Source organism: Euwallacea similis, chromosome 4 (genome assembly GCF_039881205.1).
Source record: "Euwallacea similis isolate ESF13 chromosome 4, ESF131.1, whole genome shotgun sequence".
In the NCBI taxonomy this organism is placed as follows: Eukaryota; Metazoa; Arthropoda; class Insecta; order Coleoptera; family Curculionidae; genus Euwallacea; species Euwallacea similis.
Genome location: NC_089612.1, coordinates 3116860 through 3134111, shown reverse-complemented (window position 1 = coordinate 3134111; position 17252 = coordinate 3116860). Strand labels below are relative to the sequence as shown.

The 17252-nt window shown below is 37.5% G+C and overlaps 1 protein-coding gene across 3 annotated transcripts; it reads left to right on the top strand.

The window, feature by feature from the left end:
• Window positions 1–487: 487 nt before the first annotated feature.
• LOC136408039 (DNA-binding protein RFX7) lies at window positions 488–16671 on the top strand. Of its 3 annotated transcripts, none has more exons than XM_066388787.1 (11): window positions 488–964; window positions 2019–2264; window positions 3977–4169; window positions 5111–5306; window positions 5360–5469; window positions 5816–6107; window positions 6161–6427; window positions 6501–6632; window positions 6689–7439; window positions 11826–12789; window positions 15011–16671. In XM_066388787.1, exons 1-10 carry the CDS (start codon window positions 783–785, stop codon window positions 12406–12408), a joined length of 2952 nt encoding a protein of 983 aa, XP_066244884.1. In that variant the 5' UTR covers window positions 488–782; the 3' UTR covers window positions 12409–12789; window positions 15011–16671. The 3 variants fall into 3 exon arrangements, with proteins under 3 accessions (XP_066244884.1, XP_066244882.1, XP_066244883.1); XM_066388785.1 differs by having other exon boundaries at window positions 6158–6427; XM_066388786.1 differs by having other exon boundaries at window positions 489–964; window positions 6158–6427; window positions 6692–7439.
• The last annotated feature ends 581 nt before the right edge of the window (window positions 16672–17252 follow it).

Genomic DNA, 17252 nt, shown 5'->3' with positions numbered 1-17252 from the left:
TTGTTTTTTTGTATTATTTTTGAGGCAAAAGAATTTTTTTTCTGTTTGATGGAAATCCTTGGACAAATTATTATTTGACAGTTTATTATTTGAATGAGATCAGCTGACGTAGTTTTAAACGCCTTGAAATTGAAACATTGTTATAGTGATGGCTCAAGTTTCCAGATGGGGATGTCACTGAGATGTGCCATTGGAAAAAAGTCGCAACAGCTTTCAACTGCAAAGAAAAATTTATATACACCGTTGCCAAAAAAAATCGTCACATTTTATTTCCTTTCACACTTCTCAGTCTGTATATTTTTTCAAATTTGTGACAAATTTACAGTGATGCACAAGTAGTTGATGAGTCGAGAAAAATGTTTCGCATTTAAGAAACGGAAACAAAATTATGCAAATAAAGTTTGCGTAATTGACGCTATTAATCTTGATGACGTAACTAAATCAATGGTTTCAGTGTCAACTTGAAATCAGAAAAATACTTGTGTGGACATATTCAACAGTGTCAATGTTGGCAACGTCACGCAGTCACTGTCAACGCCACACAGGAACATGCGCATTTTGTCTCAGCAGGATCGGACTTTCGATAATAGTAGTGGGGAAGATAAGCAGAAACAGCCAGGCAGACTGCCGTCGTCTCGTCGGCCATTGGAGACCAGCTGATCTGAGTTGACAATAAAATAAAATGTCCCGGTTTTCCACGCGATTTTCGACCGGAAAAGTGTGCAAAACCCGGGCGATTTCCTGCGGAATCCACTAGGTTAGTTTTGAGGAGGCCGACGACGATGGAGCGAGAACGATGGTCGCCCAACTACCAACAATCTGTGAGAATGGGCACGGAGAGGAGCAGCGGCGACAGCAAATCGGCCACCGAGACCGACGGCGATTTGCAAACTTCCCGAATCAAAGAGGACCCCGATGGCCAACACATCAAAAACGAGCAGGGTCCTTCCAGTGTTGCAATTAGGTGGGTATATAGCCATTTAATTGACAGTGATATTTATAGCCCAAAGTGGACTGATTAGTATCTTTTTAAAGTAAACAATTAGCACACATATATGCCGGCTAACGGGAGGCCTGATAGGTCCAGTAAAACATATTGAGTCTCAGATAAAACCTATTGTAAAGAAGCCCAAAGAAGTTTCATCCATAAAGTGACATAACCATCCCTATTTTATTAAGGGTGATTCAGGGAAACCCTCCAAAGAGCTCCAAAACTGATTTTTATTTTACTGTCCTTGACCTGCCAGTATTTAAAGAACTCTTTCCAAGATTAGCTAATTAAAGTGAAGCATAAATCAACATTCATATTTGAACAAAACTCCAGATAAAACTGCAACTGAATCTTTTATCTGCACTGCATAAATCCATCTTATCTGTGGCAGCTGTAGAAATTGATAGGGCATATGTTGCCTAATTATAGTGCAATATGGCCTTGAGCCTTACATCTACCTTTTCTAATCATATCTATATTTTTTAAAACATGATTTTGAATTGAATCATTGAGTGTTGAATTCTTGAAAGAATAATAATAGATTTTTAAGTAGGTGCATGAATTGATGATTAATTTAGTTATTTGTATTTTAGTACCTCCTCTTGAGTCAAGTTAGCCCTTTGAAATCCTTATAGCATTTACTTATTATAATTGTCCAGATCATAGATTTCAGTTATTTGAAGTAAAAATGAGTGTTCGGGAATTTTAACGATCTTTGGAGATTTTGAATATTCAAATAAACAGTCCCCAGATAATTTATATTCTAATTTTCTTATTAAACCTTAAAACATTTCTATGACAAAATAAGAATTTTATCATCCCCTGCCTGTTTATTTTTATAGTCCTTCAATCTTATCTCAAGATTTGAAAGATTTAAGAGCTGTACTCTTATATAAATAATGGGTACAGATAATCTTTAGAACCAATAAAAATGAATAAAGACTGAAAGCTTTCATAGAGAAAGTTACTTAAATTCTGCAAACACTCTTAGATGTTGGGTGATGCTAATGTCATGCTTTATGCTTAGTGAAAAATCGAGACAAACGATCCAATTAATCCTGGCCCAAATCAAGTCCCTGTCCCAGAATGACAAGTACTTGCTGTATCTGAAGCTGCCTGCTGAGATTACAGACATCATCGACCCCTTCAGGCAGTCCCTTAATCCGCTGGGCAGCCGGTCGGAGATCTGTCGTACCATTGTTTGGATTAAAACGCATTTAGAAGAGGACCAAAATATTTCTTTGCCCAAGAAAGAAGTATACGTGGAGTATGAGTAAGTTATCATTCTTAATTCACTAGAGAAATATGCAGGAAAGATCAAATTTGTGAAGTTTTGGTAAAGCTAAACATGTTTGTGTTCGTTTGGTAGCCCATACCAAGGTCACTTTAACGTACCTGATGGAAAAACATAGGAGAGCAGACTTAAAAATGTGTGAGGAAAAACAATGACAAGAGGTGTTCTTCTTAAAGCTTTCGCATTCTATATTCCGGAGCCCGCATTGAGAAGATACCTGATTTATTTTTTTCATGTTGCCATAATTTCCAGAATGTATTGATAGGTGGTCCAGTACCAATTTTTATATTCTTAAACTGGCATCTAAGCATTTATTAAATTTATTTTTCTACTCCTATACAAGATAATCAAGTGCTCAGCTTAAACACACTGATAGATTTCCACATAACCATGACAACCATGCCACGATGCGTGTGTTATACATATTGCTTACAGATTATTCTTGTTTTTTTATAACATAATTAAACATATTTGAAGCAAAATAAACAGTTTTAAACAATAAAAAAATAAAAACATATATTTTGTTGAAAATAAAAAATATCCTTTTTTTCAACCCTCGGCATAATAGTTCAACCCACCCTCGACCGGGTTTGAATCAGTGACCACAAACTTTTCCACGCTACGGCTTCATCAACTGCGCGACAAAGGCACACTACTTTCTTCAGACTATCAGGGCACCTTTCTCCCACAACTTTAAGATGTTAATTGTGTTCATTATGCCATTAAAAATTTACACATTAGTTTACGTTCGCGCCTCACAGACGTTAAGCAACAATATGTTGTGGCAAAACCAGTCAGCAAAACGCCGATTCGTGACCTCTGTCAGCTCGGTCAACCCCCCTAGGTCATCGGAACTATTTATGGTGGTTATATGAATGGTTGTGTATGGTATTATTCGCGTACAATACCATCTTGGTATTTTCAACAGTTATACTGGTTGTGTGCACATAGAGAAAAAAATAATTGTTCCGAATGCTGATCTCCATGTCATCCCATACAGAACGATTGCAATGAAGAGGGATTCCTTTTCAAAGTTATAGTTTATCTATAAAAAGATCATAAAAGACGCAGTGGACGTCCTTTAAGAGATCGAAGAATGACGTCTCATCGCAAAATATTCTCAACAGATGCCCAATTGCTGTGCAACCTCTGAATATTATTACAACATTATTACATTTTAAAGACTCGCTTGGTAAGAAAAGATGGCACAGTTCTAAAACATTCCACTGTACTCTCTTATCAAATGTCAAGGTCAGTAGGTATTAACTAAATTTGCCAAAGCTTTACACGTCCTTCAAAATTGCTATCTCCCACTTTTCGGTGTACACTTAAATTGGCATTATTGAGCTCTCAAGATTAAAGTTTCACGATTTTATTGTAGGTAATCTGATCATATATTAGAATACTTAAAACTATTCCGCGAAACGTATCAAAATCGAACGTTACAGCATTCGAATATTTATTTTATCCCCAGCAAACACATTTTTTAGAAACAAGCATTGATAAGTTTTATTGCCGCTAGTTCAAGGTGATGGTGATAAAACTGGTGCGTTATCTTATCACTTATGAATCTGCATTAATTATTGAGAGTAAATACTACATAATCGTCCAAAAATTTCAGAGTATTATCTGAATGGAGTTTTACCAGAAAATTTGATGTTTTTTTGAGAAAATGTATTCGATGTTTTCAGGCGGTATTGTGCCAAAAACAATATCAAACCCCTATCGCAGGCCGACTTTGGAAAGGTAATGAAGCAGGTGTTTCCGAAAGTACGAGCAAGAAGATTGGGCCAGAGAGGAAATTCCAAATATTGCTACTCGGGATTGAGGAGGCGGATTAGTCTCGAACCCCCCGTCTTGCCTGATTTAAGTGACAAACCTTTGGTAAGGTAATTTATTACTTAGGCAATAAATTTGCCAGTAGATTAAAGTACTAACCTGATAGATAGTTCCCATGGGAATGAAATACCCATCTTCCAGGTAAAATTATCTAAACATTGATCTTTCAGTGCTGAGGGTCAAATTGATAATATACTGTTAAGTTTATGCAAGTTATGCAAATTAGAGAGAGGCCCGGTGGCGTCAAAAAGGGCATCGTCCCGGCTATTTTTGCCGTATTTAACAGTTGCCCGTCTGAAAGATGTATATCGGGGTTGAAAATTTCTTCCAAATTTCATCACTGAGGTAAATGCTTCGATTCCAGAATTATATATTAATGTCGTGAATTGGCGAAAATCGACTGCAGAAAAACGGTTCACCAGATTGTGAAAAAAAATACCGTAAGCACTTTGCATTGCTCATTGTCTATAATAAGATTCTTTTTGAAATTAATTATTTATATAATCTGATTAGATTGCCATTTGTTAAACTATATATGGTAGAAATTCACTAATTTCTGTGTTAGTTTTGTAAATGTTAAAATATAGATCGACATAGACCAAGAAGAGCGAAAAATAACATTCACCAGATTGTGAAAAACATTCAATTTTTGGTAGTTATTTCATTAACTTAATTCCACCTACCACAATTTCTCCTCCATTTATCTCGGCTTGCGTGTACTCATAATTGTACTTAGCCTCAATATATTTACCAGAGTATTTCATGTTTGGGCTATTGTTAGTCAGGTTTATGTTATCCTCTGGATTGTAAAGTTATCAAAAAACGGGAAAATAGGGAAATGCTGAAAATAAGGCTGCAGTTATTTAACTTTGAATTTTTCTCTTTCGGTGCCCGCTCCACCGCTTGTCGATAAAGTTAAAAGCACATAAAGAATATTTGTCCCTAAATACCATAGTTTGAACATGATGACAACCTCAATGTTATAGTCAACAGAGGCTCCGATAAGCGAATCGAGTGTGGCCGCCGCTTGGCTAGTCATCAAAGATTGGGCACAGCAGCAATTGGGGGTTCAATTCACGTCTCTTCAGTCCTTGGCCCACTATTTGGTTCGCAACTGTTTTGTCGGGGGTGGATGCGATGGAGTCGTAAAGTTATCAGCCAATTTGGAAGCGCAGTCTAAAGGTAAAGTAAAAATAATTTTGTTTGAGTGATTCCAACTAACTAATTCTATGAAGGAGATGATGTAGGGGGCAAAAATGTGAGTAAACACCGAGAAATGCAGCTGCAACTGCAGAAAAAGATCCAGCAAAGGAGCGAGGGCAAGGAGCGCAAGAGGAAGATTCAAGTAATTTTTTTTTCAAGTTGTAGTGGTTTTGTTTTTTGTTGTTGAGTAATTCTTGTATAATTGAATAGGACTTGGAGATTTGGATCCTACTGTGAAATCTTCGTCATACTAAGAAAAACAGGAACTTTATTCTTCGATAATGTCAGCATCAGTAATGCTGTCTTTTGTTAAAGTTACAACTCATTTCAGTTGGTCAACAGGTACCAAAATTACAAACTTGCAATTCATTTTGACACTCGCTTTCTCGCTCCCCCTTTTTTTTCCAGTAGAAAAATTTCACGTCTTCAAGTCCTATTGAATGGAAAAAATCTTATTCCGCTATTAGTTAGCAAATAAATTTTTGTAGTCGACGAAACCAGATCCGAAGCCGGGTCCCAAAAAGTGTCGCTCCCACAGCGTGCCCGCCTCCGGCATCTCTTCAGTGCTGGCGCAGGAGCCGAATTTAGGCGGCGGCCTGACCAGTGGCGAGTGTAGCACCGCCAGCAGTAGCTGCGGCAGCAACAGCGTCAGTCCGACTCAGGGCAGAACTATCTGTGATAAACCAGAGTTCACTCAGCTAACGGCGTTACCTGATTTTAACAGTTTCCATAAACCGGCGGCGGCTTTGGCGGCCGATGTTCCATCTTCCACCCTTTCCGGTAAAAATTGTTTCCACTATTTTGTTGCTCTTTCCTTATCAGTCAAACAGTAGGTGGCGGTCGAGGAGACAAGTCTGCTGCCACCGCCGTCAAGGTGGAGATTTTGCGACTGTCGCAGCCGAAAGACAGCGGGCAAGCCAACAACAAATCGCCGAAAGGCAAAGCCAAGTACAAATCGATCCAGCCCAGACTGCAACCATGTGATATTGCTACGTACAACGCGCCTGTGCAGGCGGCGGCCGTAACGGCGACCACGCCCGCGCTTGCCGACACCCGATCTCAGCTAGTACAGGATGAACAAGTGAATACTAATGTTAATGGTGAGTTTTCTAGTGTGTGTGGTTTTATGAAAAGAAAAATTATGGTTACATAGTGACAATGTTTCTTTTACAGATAAGCTTTTGGAGAATAAGTGTGTGAGTAACCTAAACGATTGCGCCGACGACGAAGATGATTTTCCCCTCACCCGAGAGAGACTCGACAGTGTCAGCAACGTGGAGAAAGACGCCATGGATGAATATTTGGGTATGGTGTGTCCCCGCTTGAAAAAGCACGATGTGGTATTTTTTCTCTGCTCAAAGTAGGAACGAACACGAGTCAGCATGAAGAGGAATTGTCCAAGTACTTCAACGCCAATGAGGAGGCGGTAATGGCCGCCCCCGACTTGGACCAGAATTCCAAACTCTCCACCCTGAGGCAACTACTGGAGCAAAATGGCATTTCCGACAAGAAAAGTGCGCCAATTTCTAGTGACCCCATCATGGCCCTATCCACCCCTTTTCCTAGCCCTTTGCCCCATCTTCTGCCGGCCCAACAGTTCAACCTGCTCCCCTCCCTTTCGAATAACCCGAGACGACGCGTCAGCTTCGAAACTACCATTCCCGAAGACTCGGTGCCGCCCAGTCCCAACACCAGAAGTAAAAACTTCAATTTCACCCCGATTTCGCCGAGTTCGCCCAACGGCAGTCACTCGAAATGTTCCAGTACCAGCGCCAGTCCCTTTGTCAGTCCTAGGAACACGCCGGTGCCTCGAATGAAGAACAACGCTCATCAGAATGCGGGGATAATGTTGGGGACAGAGGGGCGCAAACATTTGAGCGTTAAAGTGAAGAAGGAATTGGACTTACCGTTGGAAATTCCCGCGGGGGAAGTCAAGGGGTATTTGCCCATGTCAGCTCCGGTGAGCCCCATGTTGGGGTCGAGCAGCAGCAAGAGCATGCTGCAAACGTTGTTGAATGCCAATAGTAAAGTGCTTTACAAGCCCGAGTACGCGACAGCTCAGGGGGTACCGGATTCTACGCAGCAACAGCAGTTCTTCCCTCCAGATTTGAGGTAAAAGAGAAACTTTATGTAATTAAATTGAATATTTGCGCGTTTTCCTATGGTTCCTCACCGGTCATTTTTTCTTCTTTTTCAATTTTTCCTTCATCTTTCTTTAAGCTGACAACATCGCGTCTATTATTCAGTTTTAAAAATGGAAGTTAGATGTTGACAGAATCGAAGTGTCACCTTAATCAGCAACGTTGCCAGTGCAGTAAGAGTACGTATTAAATATCAACCCGTCTAGTAAAAGATCTTGAAAGATATGTGGCTAAAACATCTTTAAACCTATTCAAGGTTAATGCATTTTTTTTCGTTTTTTACCGCTACAGTTTCAAGTAGGTGGCAACGTCGCGTTCAGCATTAGCTTTCGATAAATTGTGGAACCCAGAAAGCAGTTGTCCATTGGATTTAAAACTGTTTGTTTCAATTCAAAATTGTTCAGCAATAGTACCTCTGGTAATAAAAAGGTGCCAAAGGTGTTAATTTTAATACACGCATATTTTTGTTTCAACTCACGCTGGAAGGTTTTCGATTTTCACCGACATTTTTCGGCACAATCTATCCAGTACAAAAACGAATTATCACAAACCAAATGCTATGTCGCCAGTTGAAGTCGAAACTCTAGGTCTCGTAATTGAAGTAACTAAATCTGCCCATAAGCTGGCAACGCCGCATGTATAATTTGTTCAAACAAATTGCCGAACACAGAAGAATTTTTTATTTCAACTTGAAGGTGTTTTTTTTCCCCTATTTTACCTGTTATTTTTAGCTTCGGTAGTTTAACCTTTAGCAAGTAACATCTTTATTTTATGCTTAGAAGTAACATCCGTCTCGGAATCGGTATTGAGCGTTATGCGTAACATCCATCTCTCAGTCGTCAGACGTATTTAGAATTTGTTTTAATTTGTCGCACTGTTTTTAATGAAATAAACACTCGACGACTACTTTGTTTAAACGCAATTTTTTGTTCTATTTTTTACATGTTTAAAAAAATTAAAAAACTACACTAAATTTGAAAATTTAAAAATAATAAATAATAAAAAATAAATTTTAAAAATAAGAAAAATTAACAATCGGTTGACACGTTACGAGTAACATTCGCCTTTCAGACGTGTGCTCGCAATAGCGGTTATAAACCTGCTAGCAACAAACTAGAACGGGCCTAATTAGAAATATTCCTGCGAATTTTCGTGTGGATTCGGTGACGCAATAAAACTAGCCCTCTGCCTGACAATCGGATGTTACCATCAAAGGGTTAACGTAAATAAATCTGCCTATTTTTAACACATTTCACTGCCATATCGGTCTAAAAGACCGAGAGCAGTATGGTTTAAGTTTGAATACTCGGGAGAGATAAGTTGTCGCTCAGGCTAACTCAGTTCATAAGACTGAGTTATAAATTTGATTATTCTGAGTTTGTAAAATGTGATTTTTTCAAAATTTTATTAGATTTTAGATAGTTATAATGTTTATAACATTATGTCAAAAATGGTCTCCGGGACCAAAATTTGAAAAATCGTATGGCTTAAAGAGCAAGACAGTAAATATACCGTCGGCAGTGAACGTGTTAAGTAAATAAAATTTTAAGCTTTCTATTAAGTTTAAATTAAGTATCAAATAAGTTTAAAAGATTACAAGTATTTTTACCGAGATAACGCCGTCTTTGTGGGTTATTTCAGACGAACATAAAATTCTCACACAAACAAACTTTCACGTACAAAAGGCAACGTTTTCTGTTGAATCCAAAATTCTGACGTGGCAAACCCCTCTTGACAGATATGCTTTTCATTCCCAGGAACGTCCAACTGGCAACGTTGCCGCATCACCGAAAAAAATGTAAGCTGGATTCAAAATGCTTTGATCTAGAATAACGCCACGCGTAAATAAGACTAATTTTCTTAAATAGTTGGAAGACAGGCTCGGAAGTTAAAAAATTACAATTGAAAATTGAATTGAATTGTGGTAGTAGTATTTTTAACTAGGTGGCAACCCTGCGTTTGTCGCTTGTTTTTTTGTGAACGTGATATCCTAATAGAGGCGAATTTTGCGTCTATTTGCGTCGTGATATCCTAATAGAGGCAAAATTCGCCTCTATTAGGATAACACGTTGGGAACGTTGCAAAAGCAACATTTCCAGTTGAATAAGAATTCCTCAGACCCGGCGGGTTCACGTAAATATATCTCTTTTCCTAAATATTTTAATAAGTTTTTAATTATTTAAATTACGTGCATTATTCTAGCTATAACTATAAATTATCGATTTGTTGTTCTGTGTATTGACAATTTTTTAACCAGCAAACTGACGAAAACTTGAAAATATTAATATTAAAATTGACATCAAAATAGAGCGAGAATTGGTATTGGTAGCTTTCGACGCAGCACTGCACTGCCTGGTGACTCGCGCGCCACTGACTTTTTGCGCAAACAAAGAAAATTCGTATGGGCACATCGCGGTATGTGCCACACAGAAAAAAGTATCGTTGATAAGGCCCCTAGAAAAAACTAAGATATGCGTTAAATTTATCTGAATGCTATAGAGGTACTGCCAGTGTACATCTCGAGATCACGCGAAATTATCAGATCCAAAACTCCGATATGGAGGATACCCTGGCTCACCGACTGTCGACACACGATGCCTTCGCATATAACACTTTAATCAACGTTTTCAAGTACCTTGACTTCAAGGATTTGTTGAACTGTGCTCAAGTGTGTAGCCTGTGGCACTGGATCATTAGGACAGATTTACTTTGGAAAAGTATCAGAGTCTACAGTTGTTCCGAACATGTTTGCATTCCGGTGTATCTTTTCGGGTCAAACTTGAGGCATTTGGAAATAGTGGATCCCTACCGCTTACCTAGTGAGAGTTTCTCAAAACTGTGTGAACACCTTCCTGTGATAAAGAGGATCGGTTTACATGGATGCTGCCTATATCACCTGGAAACCTTATCTGAAATGGTTTCAGAAAAATTGGAAGAAATATCTGCAGAAGTCAGCTATGACAAAACGGACTGGAAGTTTTTTAGTAGGTTCCGGAATATATCCCATTTAGATATTACTGTTAGAAACGGAAGAGTAAAAGATGTGCGGTGCTTCCTTAAGTCGACGAAGCTCAGGCATCTTAAGATGTTCATGGTTACGACGGGCGTTCAGGATCCTTTCATACCTCTGGAATTTTTGGAATCTTTGTGCTTTAACATAGGACTAGATAATTCATGGTTATTTGATATATTTGAGGGCAGCCGTATAAGAGATCTGACAGCTCTAACGACGCTCCAAATTCACAATCTGGGATCTAATTACCATATTATGAGCAATCTAAAATTTTTGCCATGTGTAAAAGAGCTGATTCTGCTACAAATAGCGCTACCACCACCCGCCAGTACTCACAGTATAATGATTGAACTCGCCCAGATCTACACTGTTACCCACCTTACCATTTCCATAAATAGAATATCATATTTAAACTCGATCCTTGATATTGCCTTGGAAAACGCTGAGCTATTTGAAGGCATAATTGCCATGAAGAACAGGCTCAAATATTTCTGCTGGCAAATTGATGAGAACGAGTTCATAAAATCAGAACACTATTTTCATGTGAAAGGCGCTGTTCCCGTGATGTCTTACTCCATTAAAGATGAGGCTCCTTCGATGGCAGCTCACTGGTCCACTGAGATCATGGACATTCAGCTTGACGAATTGGAGACGGTTTTGCACCAGCGAATGCCCCAGACTGAAGTGGTACTGATTAAAGCTGATTCAGTGCGGATCGCTAAGAAGAAGCTGCTGAGTTGTTGGAAATGCGGGAAGACGACTATGGCATCATGTGGGATCTGGAAGAATTAAACACAGCTACACATCTGACATTAGTGATGATACTGCGTAAATAGTGTAAGTGCAGTTTTGCATCGTTTGACCATTTTAATGTATGTAGAGTTAAGCATTAGTAATAACAGTACATAAATCATGTAATTGAAGTTTTGTGTTTTTGATAAAATGTATTATTTCTAGGAGTGAAGGATCACAGCCAATGGCATTTCCTTATAATAGATTAAAACCAATTTGCAATAAATATATGAGAAAAAATCAAAATTTTATGACCAATTAATTTTTCCACGTTTAAACCATCAAATTGGAGCCTCTAAAATTACAGCCTTTGAGAAAATGTTGTTGGTAGCTTGGTAACATCGCTGGCAGTGCTAACGGCCAGCAACGTGGCCAGACAATGATTCCAATTCGAATTAACTAATTTAAAAGTAGCGAATTTCTATTGAAGGAAGTCTTGAACGTTTTCTAAACTTGTGAAAATCTTCTTTAATTTTTGAAAATAACCTCAATGTTTTAACATCGATTTTTGGACATTTCTCTAATAGAGTTTGACGAGAAACTTCTCTCCAGGTCTCAGTCAGCGCCCGTGACGCAAATGCAGGCCACTTTCGCATCGCTCCAAACGATTTCCGAGGAGATCTTGAAACAGGACCCGTTCGAGCCCGATTCCCTGGAAAGTCCCGCGTGCGACAATAACAACTCGTTCAACCTGGACATGTCCAGCAACAATCACGCCGCACTGCTCGAGTACGGCATGAACGTCATCAACACCTGTCCAACGGATCCTGACTACGCGGAATACACGCAAAAAGTACGCACGACCGCTCGCTCCCAGAGCATGGACATGGGCTTCGACGTAAACAAATGTAGATCTGTTAACGCGTTCCCTCGGGATCTAGCCTCGGAAAGTAGCAGTAAACAGCAGTTCCAAACTAGTTCTCGATCGTATCCGTCTACCCCGTTGAATTCCAACGGAGGGTTTGTCTATCAGGGGTTAAGCGGTGAGGGGGGGGAAAACGCGCCCTCGGGGGGGATCGGTTTCATGGCGGGGTTCGTTGAGGGGGACGATTTCTCGATGATGGAGAATGGGGAGAGTTTGGTTGACGACAACGACATCCTGATGCAGCAGAGCTTCAACGGCGATATTAATTAGGGTTTAGTGGTTTGTGGTCATGTTTCTTCGGGGTTTACTTCCATTTCAGCAGATGCCACGTCAACGTATGCCCAACGAGATGGCAACGCTGCGATGGTCTTTTGTTTTTACAGATTGGCTTTAACAATTGTCACTGCAATGACCAGTTGCAGACCAATGGCCAGTTGCGTTCGTCAAAAATGCGTTTATCTGATGATGAAAGATGATGATACGAAGAATGCCATTGATCTGGTAGGAAAACGACATCCAAAAAGAATTTGGAAATGTAAGAAATACACGATGTGAACGTGTGAGAAAATCTGTGACTTCTAAACATCTAAAACACACATCTATGATTTTTTTCAAGATGACGGAGGGTAACTGGAAAATCTATCTAAACAGGTAATTTTCACTGTTTGTTATTTTTCCAAATTTTTAACGGATCACATCGACAGTAACAGTTCATACAACATCAAAGGTTTGTGCCTAATATCACAGCACACACTGTTGTAACAGATAGCACCTCATTTGTGGTGGAAAAAAGTAGGGAATATCTTTTTACTTATTGTTAATTAACAACGAATAATTATATATATTTATAAGGGAAAAATCAAATTAACATGGAAAAGAACATGGAATATTTTTCTTTTCTTCATAAAAATAATTAAAACTTAAATAATTAAATATTTTGTGGCAAAGCCTTTGGCCTCTATAACGGCTTGACACCTTCTAGACATAGAATCCATTAGTTTCTGTGAAGTATCCACGGGCGTTTGCTGCCACTCCTCCTGGATGGTTTGAAGAAGTTTTGTTTTTCCTTTTTTTTTTAATCTAATTCCTCGGTCCGATATTTCCCATAGATGCTCAATAGGATTGAGGTCGGGAGACTGCGAGGGCCATTCAAGTACAGTTACATTTTTGGTCAAAAACCACTCCTTTCAATTTTTCATGTATGTTTTGGATCGGTATCTTGTTGTAAGATCCAACGAAGTAGCATCTTATTCTTGGTAAATGGCATTGTTCTCTAAAATTTGTCGGTATCGATAACGATCCATTTTTCCTTCTACATGAACCAACGATCCAGTCTTGCATCGACCTAGACCCCTAGACCATTATACTCCCACCACCACGTTTCATAGTCCGAATTTGGTACTTAATATTCAATCTTTGACCCTTTGGGTGTCTTAAATAAATTCTACCATCAGAACCAAACAAGTTAAATTTGCTCTCATCACTCCAAAGAACAGTGTTCCATTTTTCCGTAGTCCATGACAAGTGGAACTTTGCAAATTTCAGATGAGCCATTATGTTCTTCTTCGACAACAGTGGCTTTTTAACAGCAACTCTACCATGAAGTCCTATATCAATTAAGCGATTCCTTATGGTTCTACTATTAACTTCAAGATTAAATTGTGTGGTGATTTCACCTGTGATTTTTTCTGATGTCTTTCGGGAACCTTTGAGAGAGATTCGTCTAACGGCTTTATCTACGTTGAGTGTCGTTTTTCTGGGACGTTCTGACGACGATTTTGAACACTAGCCTAACTACGAAATTTCTTCACAATCTTCGAAACGGCACTCTGAGTAAGATTTAAAGACCTTGCCACATCACATCGCGTTCAACCACTTTAATAAAGCTCGACTACTTTTTGTCTAAACTTAATTGAAAAATAAGTGTGTTTAGCCATAATTGTATTCTAATACATTTAAATTATAGCGATCTCTTCAGATCTGAAGCGAACTGAAGCTAAATAAATCAAAACCAACCAAATATTCCTTTCTTTTTTTTTTTTGAAGAAAAAATTTCAATATATAAAAAAAAATTAAGAAATTGATAGCGGCTACATCGAAACAGCGTGTATTTGACACCAATAAACTAAAGAATATTTTAAACCATAATTCAGAAATTGTAAATATTTCTAAAAGCAATGAATACAAATTTAGAAAATAGTCCATACTTTTTTCCACCACTGTATGTCAGAACTCCAAATTAGGTGTTTTATTAATATTAAAAAAATTGGATAGCGACATGAATTTAGTTGCTTAAACTTATAATTTAATTGAATAAAAGATTTATCTTCTATGTAAAATAGTTGAAATTCAGAATTTATAGCATTTACCCAGGCATAGGTACAATGAATATGAAGTGATAAAATTGCAATCATTTCGCTAGTTGAAATTCATTATTATAGATAAATGAAAAATGAGTATACAATAAGTAGTGACAAATTAGAGCAGATAATTTAGAAATTAATTAAAAAAATGAGATTTGGTTTTTGAATGAGTCAAAGCCGACATACATCCTCTTTACGTTATGTTCATTGTCTCTACATCTGGGTAAATACTAAAAATAATTTTTCCAAAATAATTAAAAGTTGTTGTCACGCCATTGGTTTTAAATTGAATTATTGCCCAAATTTTGAAAATCGCATTTAGTCATCTAAATTCTATTTCAAATTGTTCCGTTTCCATTAGACAGGCTGCGAATTTTAAACAAAATCGTTTTTTTTATTATAAAAAAAACGATTTTAAGAGTTTATTTTTTTCAAATTTAATTAAATTGAATTGTTTAATTAAAATTTTCGGCGAATTAAATTAAAATTAAAACACAAATAATTTACAGCTAGAAACATGACCATAAACAGCACACACTACAACCAAATCAACTTAAACGTTGCATTGTCTTCAGTTTCTTCTTCAAAAGGGTCGTCTGTGATAAATTACATTTGGAATATTGAATTTATTACGTTTGCTGCTGCGTCTAAGCGACACAAATTAAAGGTCCGCGAGAAGAAACCCATCACAGGCCATCAGTTAGGGGCTAACCGTAGTAGATTTTAAGAGGGGTGATTCGCACAAAACGGTTTTGTCGATAAAAGTCTGAATCGTAGCTTTCGAGCTGCGCCAAATGTTTGTTTGTTTTGTACAAAATTACATTTAAAAAAATTGTTGCGTTTGGAAGTTTATTGAAAATGATATATATTATATTTATTTAATTCTTGGACAGTCGAGGTACCTAAACGTAACGTAACTTTAGGCAGTGTAACCGAGAGCTTTTCTAGAATATTGTGATACACTAAAAGTCTCTAAAAAATATTACTACTACATGTTATCCGCTTGCCTGTATCGATGTAATTAATGTAATTTATTATTGTAAAAAGACACGAATTTGTGCCTAAGGCCCGACTCTGAATTAAGTGCACTTCAGAAGTACTGATGATATTCGTCGAAACGAAGCCGCATTACATGTCAAATCGAGACCAAAATAAGTTCTCAGCAGAGCCCACACATCTCACTATTATTATAGACATATAATAAGAATTATTATACAGGTGATTATTTGACTTATGTAGGGTATTGTGATATTACACCTTTAGAGTGGTTTTAGAACTTGTACCGTCCGCCCTAGAAATCCAACGGCCATCTGCGGTGGTGTGTCTAGAAAAGAACCGAAAGTGGTTACTTTTAGTCAATAAGGACGTTAAGGCTCGTTATAAAGCAAGATGTGATAAGTGTTAGTTATAATATAAGAAACGTTTGGGGGCCTTTGTATTTCTAGGCAGACGTGAAGACCATGCTAATGGAGAATTTATAATAAACTATTTTTGGTAATTGCTGCAACTCTTATGTTAGTCTTAGATTCGTATAAGTGAGAATTTAATCTTTCTTCCTATTATCTTTTTTATACGGGCACCGGAATGCGTTTTTGGGAACGATTGATGTCAATTTACACGGTCCAAACATATCCTCGTTTTGAACACCAGTTTTAGTATGTAACACTCCATCGAATATTCATATTATTATACTTACCTAAGTCGTTTAACGCACTTCTATCTAAAAACCGTTGTACTATTCTGTTTCTGTCTTAACTGCCTCCTGTACTTCTTTTTTAGTCTTTTATCTTGTTATTAATGATCTCTTTTATATATTATTTGCCAAAAAAAATAAATGTTAATGAACTGTGTAGTTTTGCTTTTTGGCAGAATGTAACGCACTAAACTATAGTGATGGTGATGAAAAAATGCGTGTAAATAATACCGACTAAAAGTCTGAATATTAAATTGATAAGCTCATTTTACTGTTGTCGGGAACGGTTTTCGAGTAAGAAGAAGGCAAAATATTTTTGCGAGAGATTTAAACAAAAAGTTGTTATTTTCAAAAGTACAAATTTATAATTTTAAATACAAAAAAGGTGAAATGAAACTTAAGACTAGTTTGGATGTTTGGTGTACTATTTGTATCTATATGAACAATAAAAATATATTCGTATTTGTTTCTTTTTAATTGGTTTGTGGTTTTATTTTATACTTGGTGGCCTTTATTCGAGCACGACTTCAGCACTCCATGCAAAGGCAGTATGATTTGATGACGTTACTCCAACCAGCGCTCCTTTGGTTCTCCGTCCTTCGTTTCCGACTACTCTAATTTAGAAAACACTGCTAAGGGCGCATTTTCCAAATTAATTTAAAATTTAACTTTCTATTTTCTCGAGAGTTGTTGGTGCCAATATACAGACATAACATACGCATATCACGTTTAATTTAATATTAAGGAACAATAATTTGAAGAACCTGAATGTGACTGACATTATCACTGCCAGAAACTAGTGACGTTATTTTTTTGGTCCAAAATTAACTTTATGTATAAAAACTATTTTTTATTACCTCAGATCAGATGGGCACTAATTTTCATACTTTTTTTAACGCTTAAAGCGATTGTAGCGCGAAAAAATCTGGAAATTTTTGCTGAACTATTCAAGATTAAACCCAACTCGTAGCCATTTTCTGGCATCTATCCATGTGATCAAATCTTCGTTTCTTATTGGTCTCCATGTTATACGCGCTGTTCAATTGTTATTCCTTGTT